General features: G+C 40.5%; 1 protein-coding gene across 1 annotated transcript; it reads right to left on the bottom strand.

The window, feature by feature from the left end:
* Positions 1 to 97: 97 nt before the first annotated feature.
* LURAP1L (leucine rich adaptor protein 1 like) lies at positions 98 to 23,603 on the bottom strand. Its single transcript, XM_059834187.1, has 2 exons — positions 23,388 to 23,603; positions 98 to 1,014 (listed from the first exon to the last, which is right to left on the bottom strand). Exons 1-2 carry the CDS (start codon positions 23,601 to 23,603, stop codon positions 640 to 642), a joined length of 591 nt encoding a protein of 196 aa, XP_059690170.1. The 3' UTR covers positions 98 to 639.
* Positions 23,604 to 23,711: the final 108 nt, after the last annotated feature.

Raw genomic sequence — 23,711 nt, 5'->3', positions numbered from 1 at the left:
GCATCACTTCAAGATACCAATGAAACCCAGAATTTAAAATCATAATTAGACAAGAGTGAGAACATTCAAGAAGAAACAAACCCCACACGGAAAAGTTTAGGATACTTTATATTCCAAGTGTAGACAGCTTAACAGAATCAAATATCATTGCTTACAAAAGGAAAAATATTTTGTAGAGGTATTTTCAAGATTCAGATTTAAGGCTCAATAAGAACAGTGTTTTTGGAAAGGCCAAACATGGTAGTCAAGAAAATTTACCCCATCATATCTTTAGGAGAAGATATTTTATTGCCAACAAACACAAAATTGTTGCTTTTATTCCCTGATGTCTCATTTTAAAGATAAAGCTTTTCCTTCATGGCTTTTAAAGACCTGTAAATATAGAATTGTAAAAAATTAAAACAAAAAAATAAAAATTGCGACAATAAATTAAGAAAAAGAAAAGGTGAGGAGGAGAAAAGCCCAACCCACCAAGGAGAAAATGTATTAGAAGCAACAGAAAAGTTATGAAGTGAAATCAAAATATCATACTACATTTTCTTTCCAAGAGAAGTTTACGGGTTTTGCACATGAAATAAAATAGCAGCAAAGAAAAAGGATAAGTACAAGTGCATTTGTTCCCACTGGAACTTGTTTTTATTAACCAAAACAGTAATAGTCATCAGAATCAATTTTGGGATGCTTATGCAGAGGTTGTGAGTCCTCCATGATAGAAGAATCACTGAACTGGTCCATGTCTGAGGGGGTTTGGTGACCAGGGACATCATCCACTAAGGTGTCCAAATAACTCCCCACTGATATTCCATCCAGTCCATCACTACACTCCTGTAGACTGTTACAGCTGCCGTGGAGGGATGTCTCCTGACTTTCCAGCAAGCTGCACAGGCTGCCACTCAAACTGCTACCTCTGCTGGCAATGGACTTCTCTTCAATCATCCACTTGATTGATTCAATACTTTCATTGATGATGAGTAGCTGGCGCATAAGCTTCACATCAGTGGCTCGGAGATTAACCTACAAGGCAAAAGTGATTAAAAAATTACTCATCTTCAAAACCAAACTTTAAATAGCAGGCTGGAGGCAATGAATGGGTTAAAAAAAAACACCACACAAAAACCTCACCTTCCACATCTAGGACAAATCTATTTAAATAATTAGTTAAAAAAAAAAAACGTAAAAGTATTCTTTCAATGAAGTTCAAATGGGAACTTGATCAGCCTACATAAGTAGTCCATTAACAGGAATGCTAGTCAATGACAGGACTTGTACATGGACTAGTACAATGCTATTTAGATGAGAAACACAGCTGCTATGGTAACTCTTGGGGATAGCTTTTCGTTATCCAGAGAAACAAGACACAAACCCGTTTCCATTTACAATTACTCTAAGCTACTTAGCAGATCCAGGCAGCTAAGCATTCACCCCCAATTATGCTTATGATGGCTACTTGGGTAACCGAGGTGCATCATTTGGAAGAAGGCTTGTGGACTTTTAACTTTTATTCACACTACACGTGAGTTTATGTTGCAAGCTGCTGTATAAATGTCCGAGAATTGAAATATTGTACTTATTGGAACCAAAAATTTCAAATTATTTAAACCCATATTAGATGAAGGTGATGAGTTCACAGTCAACTACTTATTATAGATTAACATAAAGAGCAACAATTTGCAAAAAATATCTGAATAAAATACACACATTAAGCACAGTCCTCCTTTCCAACTTAGTTGTCGTGGTTGATGCATACATACAGAAGTGTTAGTGGTAAAGCACAGTGGAATATTACAGTGCTGCTATTTCACAGATATATTTAAGTTAACTGACTTCATGTTTTCCTTAACAGACAAATTTTGTAAGCCACTGTTTTACTCAAATTTCCACAATGAGATGACACATAAAGGTATGGCCTAAGGGTTCTTTCTTTTCTTCTGAAACATCACAAGCATTGGCAAAAAAATCTATGTGACCTCCTCCTATTCATCACATGAAACAAGTGAAAATAATCAAAAGGTAGTCTGACAAACTGAAGATGATTCTGGGTTTGACCATGATACCAAGTGTGGAGAGCCAGAAGCTACTTCCATCTATACTGTGAGAAGATAATGCTAGTTTGTGACCTAATCAACTCTCCAGCCCTTTCCAACAGCACCTCAGCACTACTAAATGTTTGACATCACAGCAGACATGCTTCCAGTCTCATCACTTCCAGAGTAAGACCTCCACCTAGACAAACTTTTGCCACAGTGCCAACACAGGGCATGCATGCTTAAAACCACTGGAAAAAAGACGCCAGCAATTTCAGATTAACTCATGGGGTGTCATGTCTAGCATGTAATTTGTGTCCTATTTTATCACGTGTTCTTACATCCTTTAATTGTACTAATCAAGCATACTACATGCAGATATGTCACTGCTTTAATACATGCATTTGGAAAATACTTTCACTTGTATATAAATTGAGTGTATTTCTCTACAAAAATGTGTGCCATAATGTCTGATATATACACATATATTACATGCTTTTCTTCCATAGGGCACTAACATCTTCAGATTCTTAATTCAAAAAAGACAATACAGTATATCAAAAAATTGAACGTCTTCAAATAAGCAACAAAAGAAGTGAGATCTGTTATGCCAGACATTAGATATTTTATGCTATTCTCCAAGTCCACAATTACTATACAGAAATATAGTACCTGTATTGTTCATGCACAACGAACTGGAATGGAATCAGTATTCTCACAAAACAAAGACTGTATCTTGTTTTGCCAAGAGTACAATCTGGACATGGTTCTTTCCATACTCAAATGCCATCTTCTCGATATCCTAAATTACACTGACCTGGTACAGTTATTCAAAAAGTTATTTTAATGTATTTTTATTCTGTTAGGTACTGCAGAAGACTGTACTGGCTCTGGCTGGGATGCTTCATAGCAGCCAGTATGGTGCTGTGTTCTGTGTCTGTGACTAAAACAGTGTTGATAGCATGCTAGTGTTTCAGCTGTTGCTGAACAGTGATTGCACAGCATCAAGGCCTTTTCTGTTTTTCACTCTGCACCCTCAGCGAGTAGGCTTGGACTGGCAAAGATGTTAGGAGAGGACAGAGCTGGGACAGTTGACCAGAACTGACCAAAGGGATATTCCCTGCCATATAATGTTGTGCTCAGCAATAAAACCCATGGGTATGGTCTTCCCAATGTAGCTGTTGCCTGGGGACTGGCTGGGCATCAGTCTACTGGTGGGAGTGACTGACTTTGCATCACTTGTTTTTTTCCTTTCTTTCCTTCACTTATTAAACTGTCTTCATTACAACCTGTGAGTTTTTCTCATTTTTGTTCTTCCAATTCTCTCCCCCATCCCACTGGAGGGGGGTTAGGGAAGTGAGTGAGCAGCTGGTGGCTGCTGGCCAGGGTCAACCCAGCGCAAAGATATTTCAAGCTTTGCTAGTAACATACCATCTATGTAACTCTCATATATATTCCCAGTCTCCTTCCCCAGTCCCCAGAATGACTTCTGAATTATCCTCAATCCAATACCACAGGATTTAACATAGCTAACCTAGTACTATGCAAAATAGCTTTACTGTTCACAGTTTTAACAATATGACCCATCTATCATTGTTTCAGATGTGAGGTTCTGAAAACAAATTGACCATTTCAAAGCCCTCCTGCTCAAGCCAGTTCCTCTACTCCTACCCATAAATCACTATAAACCATTTGCTCAGCAACCAGGCTGCCATGAAAGCAGTAAATTAACCGACTTCTCAAATGCAACTACAGACTTCAGCAACCTGCTGAATATAAGCAAGCTGGGAGACAGCAAATTTCCCAAAAGACTGATTAAGGAAATGTTTAACAGAGCTAGCACCAATACGCCTCTAATGAAACAGTCCCTTGTAGATAAAGTAGACATCTCATGCATTTCAGATTCAGTTCACAGGAAATAATTTTTTGCTCTAAATACACCCAAAGCTTCAGCATTTCTGTGGAACAGCCTTACTGGGAGTAATTCTTTGCATTCCTGCATACTTGAGTCCTCCTCCTCCAAGCTACCATGTCATCCCAGGTCTCCCGTATCAAGAGTGTGCTTTTCCTAAAGCAAACATTAAAAAGTAGTCCACCAAGTGTCATCTTTCTTTAATATGATTTACTTCATCATCTGCTTGATAACACAAAAATGTCACTGTGACATTTTTTGCCTCTTAACTGCTTTAGCCCAGACAAACCCATTAGTTCGCACTCATGCAGCTGCAACCCATGTAACTGTTGGAGTAAATAAGTCAGTTCAACTAAAGGGACTAAACACAGTAAAATCTCATCATGTTTGAGAGCTCCATTTGTTATGCACGGTAACAGCTGCATTTCAGAAATAATCTAAACAGAGTGTATCATAGCTAATACAGGTATTTCAAAACAGTTTCTACAGCTGCTCTTTGAGTTAAAGGTAAAGAACAGCACCACCATAGAGAAGGTGTGTGTGAGTATGTATCAGTCCTCAGCACAAAATTGTGGTGTACAGAGGAAAGGAATTTTGACAAGAGAGCAAAAAACAAATCCTAGTTACAGGCTACCTTTTATTTCTTTTTGCTTAGTTTGTGTAACCACAATAGTACAGATCCCCAGGAAGGATCATAAATGTTTAACATTAAACAGCTAGTCATGGCAAGAGAAAATAATGAAATTAAAGTGACAGTGAGCATCTTTCAAGTAACGCAGTCTGGTAGCATAGGTGGACAGAACAGATCAGCATTCAGAAACAACCAGATCTTCAGTCTGGAAGGGATAACTCACCTAAACACCTGTCTGTGACTCCCTCCCTCTCATACTCGTGGTTCTAACAAGATATTCCTTCCTTACACAACTAGCCTTGCTTATGCTCTTCCATAAAAACATGTGCAACATTGTCATAATTTATTCAAGAGAATTTATATATATACAAACATATGGACATCTGTGTACGTATATGTATACACAGATATATAAAAATAATGTTATTTTTATATAGACAGTGTTTTTAAAAGAGGACTTGACTACATTATTGGTTTTAGAATAAAATTCTTAATGACCAGGGCTGTTAACAAAGACAATTATCGCTTCCTGGCAGTCACCCAAAATAGTGCATTAGCTGTCCCTAGCCTGGTCACTTTGCTTTTGGATCAAAGTTGCACTTACACATGACTACGGGCAGAATGGACTTGGGTTTTCCTGCTGCATGTTCTGCGGACAGAGCTTCCAGCCGGCTCCAAACACAGTGGGTCCCCTTCCCTTCCAAAAATGATGAAGTTAACAATTCTGTTCAATATATCCTTTTAATCTGTCAAAGCTGTCAGCAACTCTAGTTCCTTTCTGCATATTACTTTCTTTTAGATTCCTGGGGTCACATGCTGCTGCTGCTGCTTATTTAACCATAGGAAGTCTGCAGGGATATTAATGGTAACCACAAAATGTGGTCCAAGAAAAAGATACACCTAAGTTTATTTTTAGTTTCATTTTTTCCTCAACACCATTATGTTGTGTGCTGTAAAGAGCCCACTAGTAAAAGGAAAGAAAGAAATTGAAAAAAGGAAAGAAAAAGAGAAGGAGTGAGCCTGAATAACAAGGTATTTCCTTCAAGACAAATCTTTTAGCCAGAACACAGTGAAATAAGTCACTACAAGACACAAAATCTCAAAGGTTAATGGATTCAGGGAGCTATTTAAGTCACTCAGCTAGGAAGCTCTGCTTGCACAGGCTCTCCAGCAGGACTCAAACACTGTTCTAGGGTTGGCTACTATGGAATCTGTGTTCTAAAGCAGTATAATTTTGACAGATATTCCACAATAAATGGAAGTTGGATGGAAACAGTAGCAAAATACAGTAACCCACTGAAAGCCACTCAGAAGTTTAGCATGTGAGCAGTCTTGCAGAAGATAATTAGCAGGTGAATAGGTTAGATGAAATGGGCACTGGAGCCAATTCCACCTGTTGTTAAACACTGTCATACCCATCTCTATCGCCCATTTTACAAACAGAATTTCAAACCAGTAGAATCTTCCCATGCCAAACAGGTGTGCATGACCACTACGGTTTAGAAGTATTAATGCTACTGCTGTTTTCATTTTTCTAGGGTTTGTGAGAGACAGCTTTCCACTTTCCCATTCAATTTCTTCTACTTCATGTGTCATTCAGGATAAACAGCTTTATGCTTATCCAGCTATGCCTACCACCCCTTTCTTTTTTTAAAGGCAGGTTACCTCTGTTTTCCATGGAATAATGAATTCCAGGAATTAATTTGAGATGTAACAAAAAATAATTAAAAAATCTAACAATCAATGTCCAAACAATAATTTGTTTTGAATTCTGAGAAGGCTCTTTCTTCATAAAAGCTAACCTCATTCCACTTTCTCCTGGTGTTACTTTATCCACTACAAACACTGAGTAACAATTTTTAAAGTAACTAAGAATATTAATTCCCAAGGAGAAAGGTGAGAGTGTGAAAAATAAAATAAACATTGGTTGGCAATGTTGAATTATTTCTTATGAAGGTACAAATTTAGTAAGCAGATATAAAAGGATATAAAAATCATCAATAAAACCTCATCAACCAATTCTGGGAGAGAATATACATAATAAGATAAAAAGACCATAAGCAACCTATTCAAAGTCCAAAATTCAGAATATGTGAATGTAAGCATTATTCAGTTGGAGTCACTGAGCAAACACATTTACAACAGGGATGACTGTGGTCACACAGACAACAGGTTTTGTTTATTAAGTAGCCATCATAAAGCAAGAAGCATGCCACTTGAAGGTTAGCAAGCTCAGGATGATATTACAATAGCTTCTCAACGCCAGTAAGTAAAAGAAATGCTTTTTTTTCCATTTCACATGTGTAAAATAAAACCACAAATGACAGCTAAGGGATAAATGTCTGCTCCTTAAACACAGAGGATGATTAATAGGCTGTGTGTGAGCTCCGTCCTACTTTAATCAGTACAGATGCATGTGCATGACTTTAAACCTCTTGCCTACTTCAAAATTGCCTTACTGATTCAGGGTGTTTGCACTGGTTTCTTCATATAATTAAGCCACTTTGGGCAATGGTATTTCAGGATCAAGATGAAAAAGCAGAATGCCTAGACTGACTTCTGAATTTGAATGCAATCTTCAGCATCACCTATCAAAAAGCCAGGGAGCTTTCACACAACAGAGCACAAGAACACAGTTTATTATCCTTAGCTGGAAGGGATCATCTACGCACAGGTGGAAATGTAACTGCTTGTACTAATGCTCCATGTTCACTCCACTGCAAAGTCAACTAGCTTGGATTAATTCAGGCACTACAATAATTCAAGCTAACCCAATCATTCTGATACTGTATGTGTGCTCTCTCATTTCGTCAATTACTTCATATGCATAAACAATGGCGGTGGTGACCAAAGTCTGGTAGAGATGAGACTGTCAGTGAGTTGAGGTAGGTGCACCAATGTTCATCACTATGCCATGCGTGTCTGACTGTGATTTACATCACACTGATTTAGGCAGATTAAATTTCAGTCAACAGTGATAGATGTAGATCAACAGCTTTTTGCATGTCTGGTTTCTTTCAGCACGGACTTGTATTATAGTGTATTGCTGGAACATTTTCCCATTTCTTTCCTCATGTTTTTTAGGCTTGTGGTAATCTTCAGGCAATGACAGAGCACATACAAAAGCTACATATATGAAAGCTAAATTTATGGGACCCATCATTCATTTGTAGTTGCAGTTTGCTGATCTAGTTTATTTCTGAAATTGAGCAAGTTACACTGACCCTTCTCAGCTGTACTTCCATAATGAGTCACAATAAAAACACTGTGTCAGGTTACAGAAGCAGTTTTGATCACTTACTTTTTGCCTTCATTTGCAAAAGAGATTATTTATGCTCTTGCTTCTCTCAAAGACTCCAAAATTGTTAAAACCCTAACAGGAGATTTTTAGGCAGCATTCATTACAATCACTGAAGTCCCAGATGCTCAGAAAGTGAGCAGTCACTAAGTCTTCAGTTTCTGTCTGCCCTTGACCTTGCTAGTTTAAAAAGAAGCTCTGGCCTAGTCATGATCTTGTCTCAACCTGTTGCAGTTCCAGTGCAATCCTGCAGCAAATGCTTACAATAAGTATTTGTACAGGTCCTTCTGTAAAATTTGGCAGCAACGTAACATAGCTTTGTTGTATTGGGTCTGGCTGAGATGGAGTTTATTTTCCCCACAGCAGCCCTCATAGAGCTGCGCTTTGTATTGGTAGCTAGACAGGTGTTGATAACACACCAGTGTTTTTGCTGCTGCTGAGCAGTGCTCACACAGCATCAAGGCTCTCTCCAACATTCCCCCCTCACCAGAAGGCTGGGGGTGGGCAAGATCTTGGGAGGGGACATAGCCAGGACAGCTGACCCAAACTGACCAAAGGGATATTCCATACCATACGATGTCTGCTCAGCAATAAAAGCTAACAGAAGAAGGAGAAAGGGGGGGCATTTGTTATTCATGATTTTGTCTTCCAGAGCAACCACTACGCGTACTGAAGTCCTGCTTCTTGGGAAGTGGCTGGACGTCGCCTGCTGATGGCAAGTAGAGAATAAATCTTTTGTTTTCCTTTGCTTCCATGCACGGCCTTTGCTTTTGCTGTATTAAACAGCCTTTATCTTAATCCAGGAGGGGTTTTTTTTTCATCTTATTTTCTCCCCGTGTCCTGCTGAGATGGGGAGTGGTAGAGTGGTTTGGTGGCACCTGGCGTCCAGTCAAGGTCAACCCACCACATTTGTGAACAGTGTTTTTTAAGGAGAAAGAGAGACAGTATGATTTGATATCAGCCAGAAGAGGATTCTCCTGGTAAGCAGAGCTTACCAAACACCCATTAGCTAAAGCAAGGAAGTGGGCAGGTCAGACGTGCGCCACCACCAGAATAATCAGGAGGCAGAGCAATTTCATAAGGAAACAAGTTAGCTCAGTAAGCAATGAGTGTAAATAATTTAATGGACAGGTTTCAAGGACATTTCTTGCAAATATATGAACAAAATATTATGCTAGTATGACCATCATCTGGTATTGGAAATTACAGTATTGGTGATTTACATTTCTCTTACAAAACCCTGTTTTAATATGTTAATTTTATACATACTAACTGATCCCCTTCAGAATTGACAGGTAAAAACATATCACCAAGTTGTGCAATTCTTTAATTACATTATCTCTGCAATAAAAAAGTGGATCTCAAGGCCTTTTTCCACCTCCCTGGAATGCGCATGAACCTTTTCTGTGAAGTATCTGTGGCCAGCCTGCCATTTGCATTAATACCTAGTAAAATCTCAATGATTTGGATGAATCATTCACTCAGTAGGACACATTTTTTTTTTTTTTTTAGTATTATACCATTTGAGGTATCTTGTACGCTTAAGTGTAACACAAAATTCTCAGGGGGAAAATCTTTTTTTGTTTATTTTAGGTTTTTTGGCCATCTTTTTATTTTACTGTGAAAAAGAAGAAACAATTTAAATACCTACTAAGTAGATATGACAATGGTTATCAGAGGGAAACGTGCCATACATCAGACCAATTAGCAGAAAAAAAAAAAAAAGATTAGTTAGTTAAGTCCCTATTTCGTCACCTTCTGCCCCAAAAAAATAAATGCTAAATCAGCTCTTTAAATATGGAAGCACCATAGAATTCAGAGAGAGAAACATCCAGCCTCAGATGGATGAATGAATATAAAAGGAAGGTCCTGATTATTTTAAGCGTAGTTGAATGAACATGAAAGGGAGCAGTGAGGAAATGTAGGGGTTTGAGAAGAGCAAAAAGCTTCTAATACTTCTGGAAGTTTTTACTGAATGTTTCCAAATACCCCATACTGCTGTCATAAAAGCAGCATCTGACCTTAGAAATGTATCTGCTATGACAGAGGTGAAAATGTCCAGAAAAATCCATACTATGGACCCACACACGTTGACAGACAAGATAATACCACTGCAAACATTCAGGTCAATATGAAGCGGTAACAATTGGCTGTGGGTGTCAGAAAGTGTTACAGCAGATGGACGATCACAGCATCATTATAATGTGTTCTGGACACCAGCCACAACACAGGACTGTATGTGTCTTCCCCAACCACATGAGACAGCACTGGGGCTCAACAGCATATCTAGATTTTTTTTTTCATTGGGTTTCACTCTCTGCCTTATTTATGCTTGTCTTGACCAAAACATGCTCTTAAAAATACAGTCCAAAACTGGATAAAATATCTATTCATTTCTGAATTAGGTTTGGTTCCTGAGCACTTCAGACCTGCTCATCCATTTGAAATTAATTAGTTTTAATACTGGCACTGTGTAAATATGCTCAAAAGCATAGAACTAAAATAAAAGTGAAAGAAGATCATGGGTTTTGCTTACAGGCATATCCCAAGTTTGAAAATGTTGCTTTTACTGACACAACAGTGATCCTCACCTCATTATTATTTTTAAAAGGAAAAAAAAATCAACAAAAATCCTCAACTTGTTTCATTAAGTCAGAACTGAGACATGACAATATTACTACTGGAGACAAATCTGAACTTTCTTGAAATTCAAGTCTGCTTTCGCAATACCACTGGAGAGACACAAAAGATTAAAAAAAAATTCAAAAATTTGTTTGAATCTCTCCAGAACTCAAAATGGGATTCTGTTTGTAATAATTCTGTGGCCCTGAAGATGGGGTAGGTCCTGTCAAAAGCCTATTTTTAATCTAACAACCAAATCTTTATTAATGGCAAACTCCTGTCCTATTTACTGAAGGTTTATCTGAATAAGAATAAAGAGGAACTTCAAGACAGCCTTGTAATTATAAGTGATCACCTGTTCTCTTACAACTGCTTTAGTAGAGTTAGAAAGTGATACACTAATCACTGATTTTTTTCCCTACGGAAAATTTATGAACATCATATTTCTGTGTTAAATCTTTTCAAACTTATTGAATAAAAATGAGTCAATGTCTTATCAAATAAAGTTAGGGGTTTTTTTCCTTAATCTGTGCACTATTTGAAGTTGCGTGTCTCAGATTCAGCCTCATTTTTTCTTTTAAATGAAAAACTTAATACAAATCTCCCCATTGGTGTAATCACCATCCTGCTAAAATATGGTTCATACACAGGCTTTGTGCCCATCTGAATGTACTAGAAAATTTGAGATCTTTCAGACAAAATGAAGCAAAGTTGCCTGTTTTGAGTCTTTCAACCATAACCACCCTTCTAAACTTCCAGATATCTATAAATAGTTAACTACTTTAGTTATTTCTCACCCACTAAGAAGGTATCAAACAGCTAGCAGCCAACCTGCATCTGGGATCTCCAGTTTGAAAAGCTAAAAGCAAACAAGAGGCTAGTACCATTTTTAGCAAGCTGAATTTGGCCAGCACAACTAGCCAAGCAGGCTGCTGCAGGCTATACTAGCTGCAGCTTTTGAGCCCTTTTGGCTCAAAAAGTCAAGAGCCTCTTTGGCTCCTACAGAACACACTGCAGTAATACATACTGGAGGTCACAAGGTATGATTATCCAGGTGATAAAGTGAAAGCATATATTAAAAATTAAATAAACAGAAATCCTATACTTCTAGCCAAGGACATCTCATGAGAAGGTAGAAGCAGTAATCAGTGATGAACTATAAACTTCAGGGCAAAACCAGGCACTCTAGGTACTAGTCTTTGCATATTATTTGATCCCTCCTCTGACCAATAACCGTCATCCACACCATATGGTGCAGACCTCATCTTCTCCTACACCGCACTAGCTCATGTCATTGCTTTTTGAACACCTAAACCTGCTCTTAGCAAAGATTTCTACAGAGCAGACTACTGGGGCAGTGTGGCTTGATCCTAGTTCAGCAAAGAATATTAATCATAACTATCAATGCAGTTACCAGAGGTATGAGTAGAGCAGGAAGGAATCAAGGTAATTGGTTACATTTCCCATTTCTCCTTCTACTGAGCAAATACTAGCTACTAAGCTAGTTGGGAGCAGAAATAAGGTGCAAGACTTGCATCAGATGGCTAGGAAAAGACAAACATGGCCTTTGCCAATAATCAAGAGTGACCTGGGAAGTGAGAGAACTAGCCAAGGAAATCTGGGACACAACAGATTTGGAATACAGATGTACGGTTGTATTTGAAAAAGGCTGGTTAGGGCTCTTCTGAAGTAATTTTGTCATTGAACATCAACAGAGTACAAATTAATAAAACTTAAGGATAGAAATGACAAAAGCTTAAATCTCATATTGTTGCTTGGGTTACGTTTCTTTTTCCTCTGAAACAGGAGGACTGCTGCTCTGCACTGGTGAAAGCATAACCAGGTATATGAATTGATAGTCACTGTGCGCTACCTCATCTGCCTATGGGGAAAACACCAACAGTGCCTCCACTCCATTGCTCCAGTCACAGCAACTAGTGCTATGCGCTAATGAAAGAGTACGTAAATTCCATGGGCATTTGAAGTTGAAGAAAATTACTGTTGCTTTGGTGTGCTAGTAGTACTGCTCTTCTCTTGCAAAGAGGTGTTCCCCTCTACTGTTGCAGGATTTACAGTTTTCTTCTACAAACCCTGTAATAACTAGGAACCTGCCACAGGCCACCACTTGGGACTAAAATATTTCAGGGTACGTACGGCACAATTTTCCTATGACATATGGATAGCCCACTAACAGTTACAGTGGTTGAAGCGGCCCTGTGAAGGCAACATGCACTTGCAGTCACAAATCAGGAAAAGTCCTCTAAAAATTATCACTCTGGCTTCATGGTCACTCCTCTCATAACTGTATAGTTTTGAGAAGACTAGAACAATCGTCTAAAGCTGGAGTTTACAATGACTCCTTGAATGACTTCTCGAAGTTGTCATGTTTCTCATAGAATGGTTTGGGTTGGAAGGGACCTTCAAAGATCATCTAGTTCCAACCCTCCTGCCATGGGCAGGGACACCTTCCACTAGACCAGGTTACTCAAAGCCCTGTCCAACCTGACCTTGAATACTTCCAGGGATAAGGCATCCACAGCTTCCCTGGGCAACCTGTTCCACCTTCACGGTGAAGAATTTCTTCCTTATATCTAATCTAAATCTACCCTCTTTCAGCTTAAAGCCATTACCCCTTCTCCTATCACTACATGCCCTTATAAAAAGTGCCTCTCCAGCTTTCTTCTAGGCCCCCTTCAGGTACTGGAAGGCTGCTAGAAGGTCTCCCCAGAGCCTTCTCTTCTCCAGGCTGAACAACCCCAACTCTCTCAGCCTGTCCTCATAGAAGAGGTGCTCCAGCCCTCTGATCATCTTTGTGGCTCGCTCCAACAGGTCCATGTCCTTCTTATGTTGGGAGCCCTAGAGCTGGATGCAGTACTCCAGGTGGAATCTCACAAGAGCGGAGTAGAAGGGCAGAATCACCTCCATCGACCTGCTGGTCATGCTTCTTTTGATGCAGCCCAGGACATGGCTGGCTTTCTGGACTGCAAGTGCACACTGCTGGCTCATGTTGACCTTCTCATCAACCAGCACCCCCAAGTCCTTCTCCAGCTGGTTATCATGAACACTTCCCCGACACAGTCAAGCATCTCCTGAAGCTTCCAAACTGCTCAGGTACGTGGCTGAACAGCTTTTCAGAGCTCGGTGACGAGAACATCTCAGAATGTACCTACCGAGCCCATTGGTCACTTTGGACACAACCCAGCTCTCACTAGAGACAAAGACAGACATGGGAAGACATCCATTGACACTATAAATGACTGATGACAAAGAGAAAGCATGTTAAAAGCCATGAAAAAGAAGGAAGATTACTTCAATAAGTATAGTTAAAATCTTTCTCCAAACTACATTCTCCAATACTGGCTATTTTACAAAACAGAGTCTAGACATGTTACAGGCACAGTCCTTAGCGATGTTTTAATTTGACGGAAGCCACTACATAGCTGCGAATTCAAAAACTACTGAAATAAGTATGCTAGTCAGACACCTATCTACTACAGGAAAACAAATAGCAATACCATGTGGATTACAATGCAACTGTTTCAATGGATGCATACAAAAATATTGTCTCTGTCATTCTAGGTTCTACTCCTAGCACAGCTACAGCTTGCTATAGACTCAAAATAAGAGCATACTTGGCTCTAGGGATACCAAGGCCAATTTGTATACTCACATGGCTCTGTGCATAATGGCACAATAAAATCAAGCTCAGAAAGCAACTTACCCTCGAGGCAAGGCCTACTACTTCATAATCAGCGTTACTATGGTGACTGCAGGCAATGAAGGTTTCCCAGCTAGATCTGGTTTGTAGCCATTCAGCTGATAAAGCAAGAGCCCCTCACAGTCATATCCTTAACTGCAAAGTACAGATGTGCAGGAATGTTTTATTTTCTACATTAAAGAAACTTCATTATTTTAATTATTAATCTCCTCCTCCAGCCATGTATTTCAGAACAAATATTTCAACCTCTTCCACAAACTCTGTAGCAGTCACTCCTATCCAGTTCTCTCTCCAATCCTCCTCCAGTCCTTGAACAACTTGGGATAGGCCGTCTGCAACAAAAAAGTTAATGTTTTTCTTAAGTGGCTGAAAAGACAAAGTTTCACAGGTTTAAATTCTTCCTACTGTGATTCCCTTTTGGCATTAATGGAAGTTATCCAATGACAAGGAAGATATCTCAAAACTGTGCTTGAAAACAACTACAGTATGTACAAGACCACAGGGTAGCAGCACAGAACAGCTTAAGTGACCAAAATACATCCAGACTTTCCTAACAAGTAAACCAGACATATGAAAGTCTTACAGAAGTTTGGTTTTGTGTCCGTCCCCCCCCCCCCCCCCCAAGCATTCAGTAAACTGATCAGCCAAAATTGGGTAATCTTGCTCTTCAGAATTGCTGTGTTGATGGACACCCTCACACTTCAGTCCAAATTGAAGTTTCTCCTGCCTCCTTCTTTAGTTGCTTTTAGCAGCTGCAATTAACAGTTTCTTCAGCATTGTAACTAATGACATAGCTTTCTGACAAGCCTGCAAAAAGCCATTTTTGTTGCAGTTATTTTAGAGCAATATTTGGTCAAGCTGCTCCTGAGTCATCACTGCTTATAGTCATCACTTTCCTATATATCTCCAATACAGAAAGTTTGCATTCACAAAAACCATGCTAAAGTTTCAAGGACTGCCTGTTACCTGTGTTTCAGTAAGAATTTAAAAATATCTACACAGAACACTACAGACTGTGTAGGCGACAGATCCTCTGATCTGAGGTGGCCTTAGCATTGCTATCCAAATAGTTACAGACTTCTCAAATTAAGAAACTAAATGATACATTGATGCCATCTCAGGCTCCAGTTGTCCTATTAGATACCAGCTCCCATTCCACACCAGTAAGGATAAGTGGGTGGTTAAAGCCAAAATTCAACACAGAGAACAACTGGCATGAAGGCAAAAAGTAATCCACCATGGTTGAATGCTTATAACTATCAGCCCCACTTACGAGAGTGAGGGCTGAAAAACAAAGGCTACGAGTCTGCCTTCATAACGAAAAAGTTCTACTTCTATTATGAGATTGCCCATAATTTCTGGGTTTTGCAGGCTTGTCAGAAAGCTATGTCATACGCATGATGAACCATCTTTTGGAACTGCTTACATGTGACATGCCCAACTTCCATGGTTATAAATGGAGGTGAAAATCCAAGAGAGAAATTGCTCTCACTTTAATTAAATTCCAATTGCTTTTCAACAGCTCAGTTCCTCTGCCTTTTTGTTCCTGTAACCTCATCCTCATTTGCTCCAGATTCCAGTGTCCAGCCTCTCTTCCAGGACATGGACAGAAATGAAACACATAGGAAATAAACAAGTCCACTGTGGAAAGTTATACTAGGCTTTGAGCTTGAAGGCAGAGGACAGACAAAGAATCTTGTAACCCTTAAAAAATGAATTGAAAACATATTCTTTTTCTTTAACTATTTCCTGTTAGGGAAAAAAAAAGTATCGAAGGGTAGAAATGCACTTTTTGGCCATCACCTTTGCTCAATATATGTATTTGGTATTGTGCTTTTGAAGTTTTTCCTGCTCACACACAAAAGGTACTTTTTAATTATTGTTAGCCGTAAGTATCCACACAAAACAAAGTATCCACACAAAATGATGATGATCAAAGGGCTGGAGAACCTGCCTTATGAGGAAAGACTGAAGGAGTTAGGTCTTTTCTCCCTGGAGAACAGAAGTCTCAGGAGGGACCTCAGCACAGTATTCCAATACTTAAAGGGATGCTACAAAGAAGATGGAGAATCTCCCTTCACAAAGAGCCACATGGAGAAAACAAGGGACAACAAGTACAAGTTGCACCAGGAGAGGTTTCATCTTGATATAAGAAATAAATTTTTTACAGTGAGGACAATCAATTACTAGAACAACCTCCCCAGGGATGTGGTGGAGTTCCCGTTGCTGGAGGTTTTCAAGTTGTGATTGAACAGGTGACAGATAATCTCATCCAGGCTCCCTTTCCTATGAAAAGTTGAACCAGATGATCTTTCGAGGTCCCTTCTAGCCCGGGCTATTCTATGAAAATCATGCTGTTCTGCTGATTTCATCAGAAAGTTTGTAATCTATTTGCTAAAAGCTATTATAAATCACTTAAACTGCAGAGCTCTGTACAGAAGGGGTTTAGTCTTCACGTCTTTTCATTTCAAATTGTCAGCAAACAGACTATAAAAAGCATTTTCAAAGCCAAAATGCTTCCTCTGCCCTTGAAACAGAGTAATCAGGAAAGAAACATCATGAAATGATAATATATATTCTTTGAAATAAAGGCTGGCAAAAGTCTCATCTGTACATGGGCAGTCTAACTGGAAGTCTTGAGTGAAGTATCCCCAACACTTCTGTGATGATCCACACATGAGACAGAAGCACTTATACTTAAGTATTTCACACTGGTGCCTTCTAGGTAAGGTATCAGCAATGTTTCACAGACTCTTGGTCAAGCAGCAGCTAATAATGTAAGCACATATTCATCTGTACTTCCTGGGGACTTAAACCGTTCAGCAGCTGCTATAGCTGAATGAAACAGTCATAAGCACTGACTGAGTACAACATGGAGACGTTCCACAATTCAAATCCTGTTGCCAAGCACTGGGTAAGATGTGCCAGTCAAAACATATGCTTAAATATGCAATAATTTAAATAACCTTGCTCACCTCATCCTTCCAAAGATGGTCTGAAAAGATGAAAAACTTGGCAAAGTTCCGGTACTATAATTTAGGTTGCAATTTTTTCTTGCTAGATGTGATTATTTTCCCCAAGGATCAATCTACAAATCCTTTTTAACCCGAGTGCCCTGGTATCACTGCCCAATCTGCATTATATGTAAAAATTACAAACTCCTCTACCACGTCATGCAAATTGGAGGGTATGAGGGAGAGAACTTGTTAGAAAGATCCAAGATTACCAGCTTTTTCAGTGAACTTCACAAGGACTCGGGGAAACAAGTTCATTTCTATTTTTTTATGCCTTCGTTCTACTTCTAAGAGCATCATTTTAGGGATTCACTGAGTAACTGCTCACTAAGAAACCAAGGTTAATCAAACCCTCCTACACAGGCTTGAGGCTTAGCCACTAGTAATTTTATATTTAAGATTTTATCTTCAACCAAGTTTTTAAACAAAAATTCCAATTAATCTAATAGAAAACCAGCATCTGATACACACTGCACTGCTGACTAGACACACTGAACCAGATCTTGGCTTCAATTAAGTCAACTGATGTTATCATACAAAACAGTGAATGTAGCAGCCTGTACCTACAGCATGTGTTAAAGAGATGTTTCAAGTCACAGGTGATGACTTTTTTAAAAAGGTCCTTTAAAGAAACTAATAAAGGCAGACCCCCCACAACTGTGAATCTAATAAAGCTAAGGAAATCTCATGTTGTTCAAACTCTTAAGAGCTGGTAGAATAGAGTTCAGCAGCTCTGCCCTCCAACCTGCACCTTCATTAACATAGTAAGGTATGTTAAAGCGAAACGGAAAGGAAAGAGGAAAGGAAAGAGGAAAGGAAAGGAAAGAGGAGAGGAAAGGAAAGAGGAGAGGAAAGGAAAGAGGAGAGGAAAGGAAAGAGGAGAGGAAAGGAAAGAGGAGAGGAAAGGAAAGAGGAGAGGAAAGGAAAGAGGAGAGGAAAGGAAAGAGGAGAGGAAAGGAAAGAGGAGAGGAAAGGAAAGAGGAGAGGAAAGGAAAGAGGAGAGGAAAGGAAAGAGGAGAGGAAAGGAAAGAGGAGAGGAAAGGAAAGAGGAGAGGAAAGGAAAGAGGAGAGGAAAGGAAAGAGGAGAGGAAAGGAAAGAGGAGAGGAAAGGAAAGAGGAGAGGAAAGGAAAGAAAGAGGAAAGGAAAGAAAGAGGAAAGGAAAGAAAGAGGAAAGGAAAGAAAGAGGAAAGGAAAGAAAGAGGAAAGGAAAGAAAGAGGAAAGGAAAGAAAGAGGAAAGGAAAGAAAGAGGAAAGGAAAGAAAGAGGAAAGGAAAAGGGAGGGGAGAGGGAGAGGGAGAGGAGGAGGACTGGCATTGTAATGATCATATTTACCTTAATTCCAATCAGTAAAAAGTACTTTTAGTTCCACTACATTTTTTCAGGGCTCCATGTTAATTTGCCTTTTAAAAATAGTTATACTAAAATAGAACTAGGAAAGCAAAGGGGGCGAAAACTTAACTAATGAGAGAGCATAGGAAAATGCCTCAATCTCAAACAGCTGTAGCCTAAATCTGACAGGCTCAGCTTCTTGGCAATAGGATTGTTTCCACTTCTTTACACCTTCACCATAAAAACTGCTGCACTCAGAATACCCAATTCGGTCTCCAGACTCATTAACCATATTTGATCCTCAACAGTGTTCACTGGAAGGAATCTCATCTGAAAGTCCCAGCACTGCCATTTACCCCTCACTTCCAAGATACAATTTACCTTTTCTGCCTGAAATGTTTTTATGCAAGGCATGCCTTTTTTTTTATTGCATGTAATGCAGACTATACTCTGTTTAACTTTTTTAGCTTTCAAAGAGGCGATAAAAAGTTGATTTGGGAAACTTTTGAATGAAAAGAAAAAAAACCCGCATTCTTTTTCTTCAGGTGTTAAGGAAAACCTCCCTTTGACTAACCCCAGAACTTGTGAAGGAGAAATGAGGCTTCTGAAGCGGTATCTTTTCTCCCTGGAGAACTGAAGTCTCAGGAGGGACCTCATCACAGTATTCCAATACTTAAAGGGATGCTACAAAGAAGATGGAGGATCTCCCTTCACAAGGAGCTGCAGAACGAAGCTCACTGATTATTTACTGCAGCATGTAGCTGGTGAAGTCCTATGTATTTAATAGTGACCTCAGGAGCATGATACACCAGAAACAGGGCTGCAGCCATAAAGGGTTAAATTCCCCAATGGAAGATTCCACCTAAAATACCACAGGAGGAAAGAGTTTACCATTAACATTGCGACAAATTTCATACTGAATCAAGGGCACATCAGTAGTAGGAGGTACTCGTCATATCCTAGGCTGACCAGAGCACAGCATTTTGACCCACACCAGCAATTACGTCTTGCTTCTCCTGTTACTTGACGGCCTTATACCTCAAAGATTTTCAGGCTCCAACACAGTCTCCATCGTGGCCTTGGTGGGGAAAACTGAAGGTAAAGAAGGGGAAGGAGGCCTGGCCAAGCAGGTCCGTATTTCAAGAAAGATACTCCATGGTGCTTTGTGTGTGATTCCAGTGACTACCAGCAAAATCAGTCTTGAGGGGAAAAAAACTATACACTGGGAAGGGCAAAAGGATCTGAGAAAGCAAGATACAAGCCTCAAGGCCTTTAGCCAGCAGATGTACAATTGCCACACACACACCCCACTGATCTGTCAGGCACTTTAACTCACAGTCAAAACTGGCATTTCTAAATCAAATATTGACACGATAATATGCTTATGTCTTAACATTCCCCTGCAGCAGATGACACAGGAGAGGTAATCACTTCCACCATTTAATTCATGCTCTTCCAGCCCAAGAACACAGCAACTTGACGAGAGAGAGTTCTCAAAGCTTCCACCATTTCTCTCTTCCTCAGAAGTACCCAGTCCAACAGATACCGCTACTTTGTTCTGCACTGGCTTCTCATATACAAGATGGATGGAAGAACAGAAGATCAATTTCTTTGGTAGGACAAAGTGTGCGTTGACAGGAAAGGAAATGGCCCTCTAGTTTTAAATGAACGAAAACTTTCACCTGCTTCCAGTACTGTACATTTTAATCTACTCTGGTCACTGGAAGTATTTTACACTGCCTGAGCTAAGGCTTGGTGTCTACTCCCAAACATTACAAACAAGTTCAGGTATGCTTCCCTGTTCTTTACTGTCAGGGGCCAAACAATAGGATGTCGGGGGAACACAGAGGTATTTTATAGTAGCTATGAGCTGGAAAGTGATGAGAAAACATAGTTAACAGTAAAATACATCCTTAGCACAGTCAAGAGATTTAGGATCACCATAATTTAAACACAATGATAAGTCAAAACATACTAAAGCAGTATCTATAAAATCGCTTTGTTTGTCAGATTTACTTGAAATTTGTCAGCACAGGCACAGTCACTGTAACAAACAATAGCTGCGGCAAAGGACAGAAGTTGAGCTGCATAATTGCACAATTAGTATAAAGCCAAGTCTAAAAAAACCCCCAGAAAATAGTCACATCTGTCCAAAATATCTTCATTAACAAAAACAAGAATACAAGAAGATAATGAGACAGTACTGCTCAGCATCAAAGATCAAGATGTCAGCACAGTAACCAGTGTCAAGTTTTTTTATATGTGACTAAAAAAGAAAAGCCTGAATAACCTTGTTTTGTAAATGCTTACAAAAAAATTGTCTCAAGTCTGAAGCAAGCAAGCAAAAAAAGCACAGATGTTTCTATCCCAAGTTCAGTGAGTGGACTGCAGAAGCTGCCATCATAGCGCGACTAGAAAATGATAGCTTGATGGACGATACTTGGTTTTCTAAAGTTCTGATCTTTTCCATGTTTTGCATCTGTTTACTACTGCAGCAGCTATAAACTACTTTTCTACATGTTCAAGGCCTCTTAAGCCTTGCAGTGAAGCCAAGGAATAATATGCTACAAAGAGGTGTGAAATCGGAAGCTAGATAGAAATTTTGGCTCTGTTTTAGGAATGATGTGCAGGGAAAAAAAAAGAAAGAAACATAGAAAGAAACACTGTTATTTTTATCTGATATTGTTCTTAAATTGATCAGATCTGTACAACGTCATAAAGAAAACTGCAGAAGGGAAAGTGACAGATTAAGAACCTGAAGAAACCTTAAGCATAGAGGAAAATCCTTAAGTCACTAAAGAGAGTAGGGGAAAACCCCAGAAGATAGTTCACTTTCATGCTCTGGATTACAGAAGACAGCTGAGAGCATGAGAAAGATGGAGACGAAATACCAATACTTCACCTTTTATGAACAGTCATTATATTGGTGGTTTAATGGGCATACGCAGACTACAAGTCAAACAGGAAGAGGTGTGTAACAGAACTCCCCAGATGCGAAAGTCAGTCATTGAAGTGACAAAGAACAGGAGAGGTCAAGGATGTTGGGACTAAAACACACTCATGCTGAGGGTGGAGAGGAAAAAGCAGGAAACTGGGTGGCAGAAGGAAGAAAAGGCAAAAGCTTGTGACATGAAACTTGCAAGTGTAAAGTAGGTGAAGAGATCAGCTCAAAAGGAAAAGGTAATGAGGGCAAGTCACTCATTTTTCCCTCCCCTTCATAGGCCTACCTGTCATGACATTTCTAGACAGTCATGCCATTTGTTCCTTTGCAGTCTGACATCCCTAACAGTTTTACATTATAAGCTACCTGCAGGTCACTCTACAACCCTAATGACAGCTTAAAATTCAAAAATAAACAGGAGATATGCTGACAACGTGGAACTTAGTGATCATTACACTAAAATACATTGATAGTTTGATTTGTGAGGATCTCTTAAACCATATGAAGCCATACAACAGGAAGTGTGATTTATAAGTTACTTCTCAAGATTGAGGTCATCATCTTGGCTATTAAGTCTCAGAACATCCATTCTTGATTTCCCTTTTCCCCTAGCAAGCTTATTCTTTAAGAACTCTTACAAACCCACCCACCTTTTGCTCATATATATATATATATGTAAGGTTGCACAGGGACTGATAGTATGGCATTATACTTGTTCACATAGGATGAGATTGCTTTGTTTGCTGTCAACAGCTGAGTTCCAACATAGTTACATAAAGCCATGTCAACAAGTTGCCAGCAAAATCCCCATCCCAACAAGATCAAATTCCATACTGTTTTCAGATAAGCTTAGTGGCAAGAGCTATGGAAAGAACTGCTACCAAGAAGAGTCTTTTAGGACCTCACGTAACAGCTACACTTTAATAAAAAATCGAAGCCAACTATGCCTGCACGTCTGAAGTACTTTGCATCGTCAGAATCATCTCTGCTGAGTGTTCACTAGCTGCTTGCTCACTTGCTTTTAAAGAGTGGGTTTTTTGTTTGCCTTAAAAAAAAAATGAAGCCCATTTTATGGCACCATCAAAAAATAGATTTATTGAGATGGTGTCATACAAAGTAGGACAAGCACCTGCATTAAGATGCTAAACAAATTAGAAGTTCTGAGCTAAATACAGCACAGTCCCATCACAGACCCCTGGCAAAAAAAACCCTCTCAGCCAAATTATAAATAGTTGTTTATTCAAGGCCCACTGTGCATCTTCTGCACAACCTGTCTGGAACTAAGTAAGTCTCTGAAGACCAACATCCAGAAATTGAATTACTGAGTATCAGGCCAAATTTTCAGGCCAAAAACATCCAGTGTCTTTTTAGGGAGTAGTCATCAGCAGGAAACAGGTGCGATGCAGAAAATGCATTTACAACAGAGAGAGATTAGTGCATTATTTTGTTTATTGACAAACCAGCTTTCAGCACTTTTAACGAGCTGACAGAGGAACAGAAGCCGACAGCGAGTCACTGGCGAACTGCCACTCTGCGCGAAAAAGAGCCGACAAGTTACACGCCCTTCACGCCGCTCGGCTGAACAACCTCCTCCTCAGCCGGGCAGCGGCAGCGGTTGCAGCCCCCCTTCGGCCGCCCCGGCGGCACCGGCCCGCAGCGGTGGCGGCGTGGCCGGACCGGAGGGACGCGGGGCGGGGGCTGCTCCCGGGGGCGGGCAGCACCACCTTCCCGCAGCGGGGCCGGGTCGCACGGCGGGGTGAAAGCCGGCCCTGCCGACCCTGCGGGGAGCGGTGCTCAGGGGAGGCCGGTGCCGCCGAGAGGGAGGTGGCAGCGCGGGAGGGCTGCGGACGCCCCGAGCGCTGCCGCAAGGCCCCTCGGCCGGCGCCCGGCTACTCACCATCTCCTGCCTCAGGAGGTGAAGTTTCGTCTCCAGCCTGGCCAGGGCAGCGGCGCGGCGGCGGCGGGGGGCCGCGGCGGGGCCGCGGACGGGCGCGGCGGCGGCGGGGCGTCCCGGGAGCTCCTCCCCGCGCAACGGCCGCGCCAGGCTCTCGGGCACTTTGCGCCCCAGCTTTTGCTCGACGTCGCGGAGGTCTGGCGGGGCGCCGGGCTCCATGGCGTGCCCTGGAGGGGCCGGCGGCGACGGCGGCCCTACCCGCGGCCTCCCGGCCCCTGCAGGGGCGCGGAGGCGCGGTAATCCGCGGCAGCGCCGGGGCCGGCGGCC

Source organism: Gavia stellata, chromosome Z (genome assembly GCF_030936135.1).
Source record: "Gavia stellata isolate bGavSte3 chromosome Z, bGavSte3.hap2, whole genome shotgun sequence".
NCBI classification, from domain to species: domain Eukaryota; kingdom Metazoa; phylum Chordata; class Aves; order Gaviiformes; family Gaviidae; genus Gavia; species Gavia stellata.
Note: the sequence above shows the minus strand (reverse complement) of the source record. Positions and strands in the feature narration are given on the sequence as shown.

Bases quoted from the DNA above. Each gene is read 5' to 3' on its own strand.
- LURAP1L (XM_059834187.1), bottom strand. From the start codon at position 23,603: ATGGAGCCCGGCGCCCCGCCAGACCTCCGCGACGTCGAGCAAAAGCTG. The intron at 1,015-23,387 runs GTGAGTAGCCGG...TTTGCCTTGTAG, and splicing joins ACCTCCTGAGGCAGGAGATG to GTTAATCTCCGAGCCACTGA.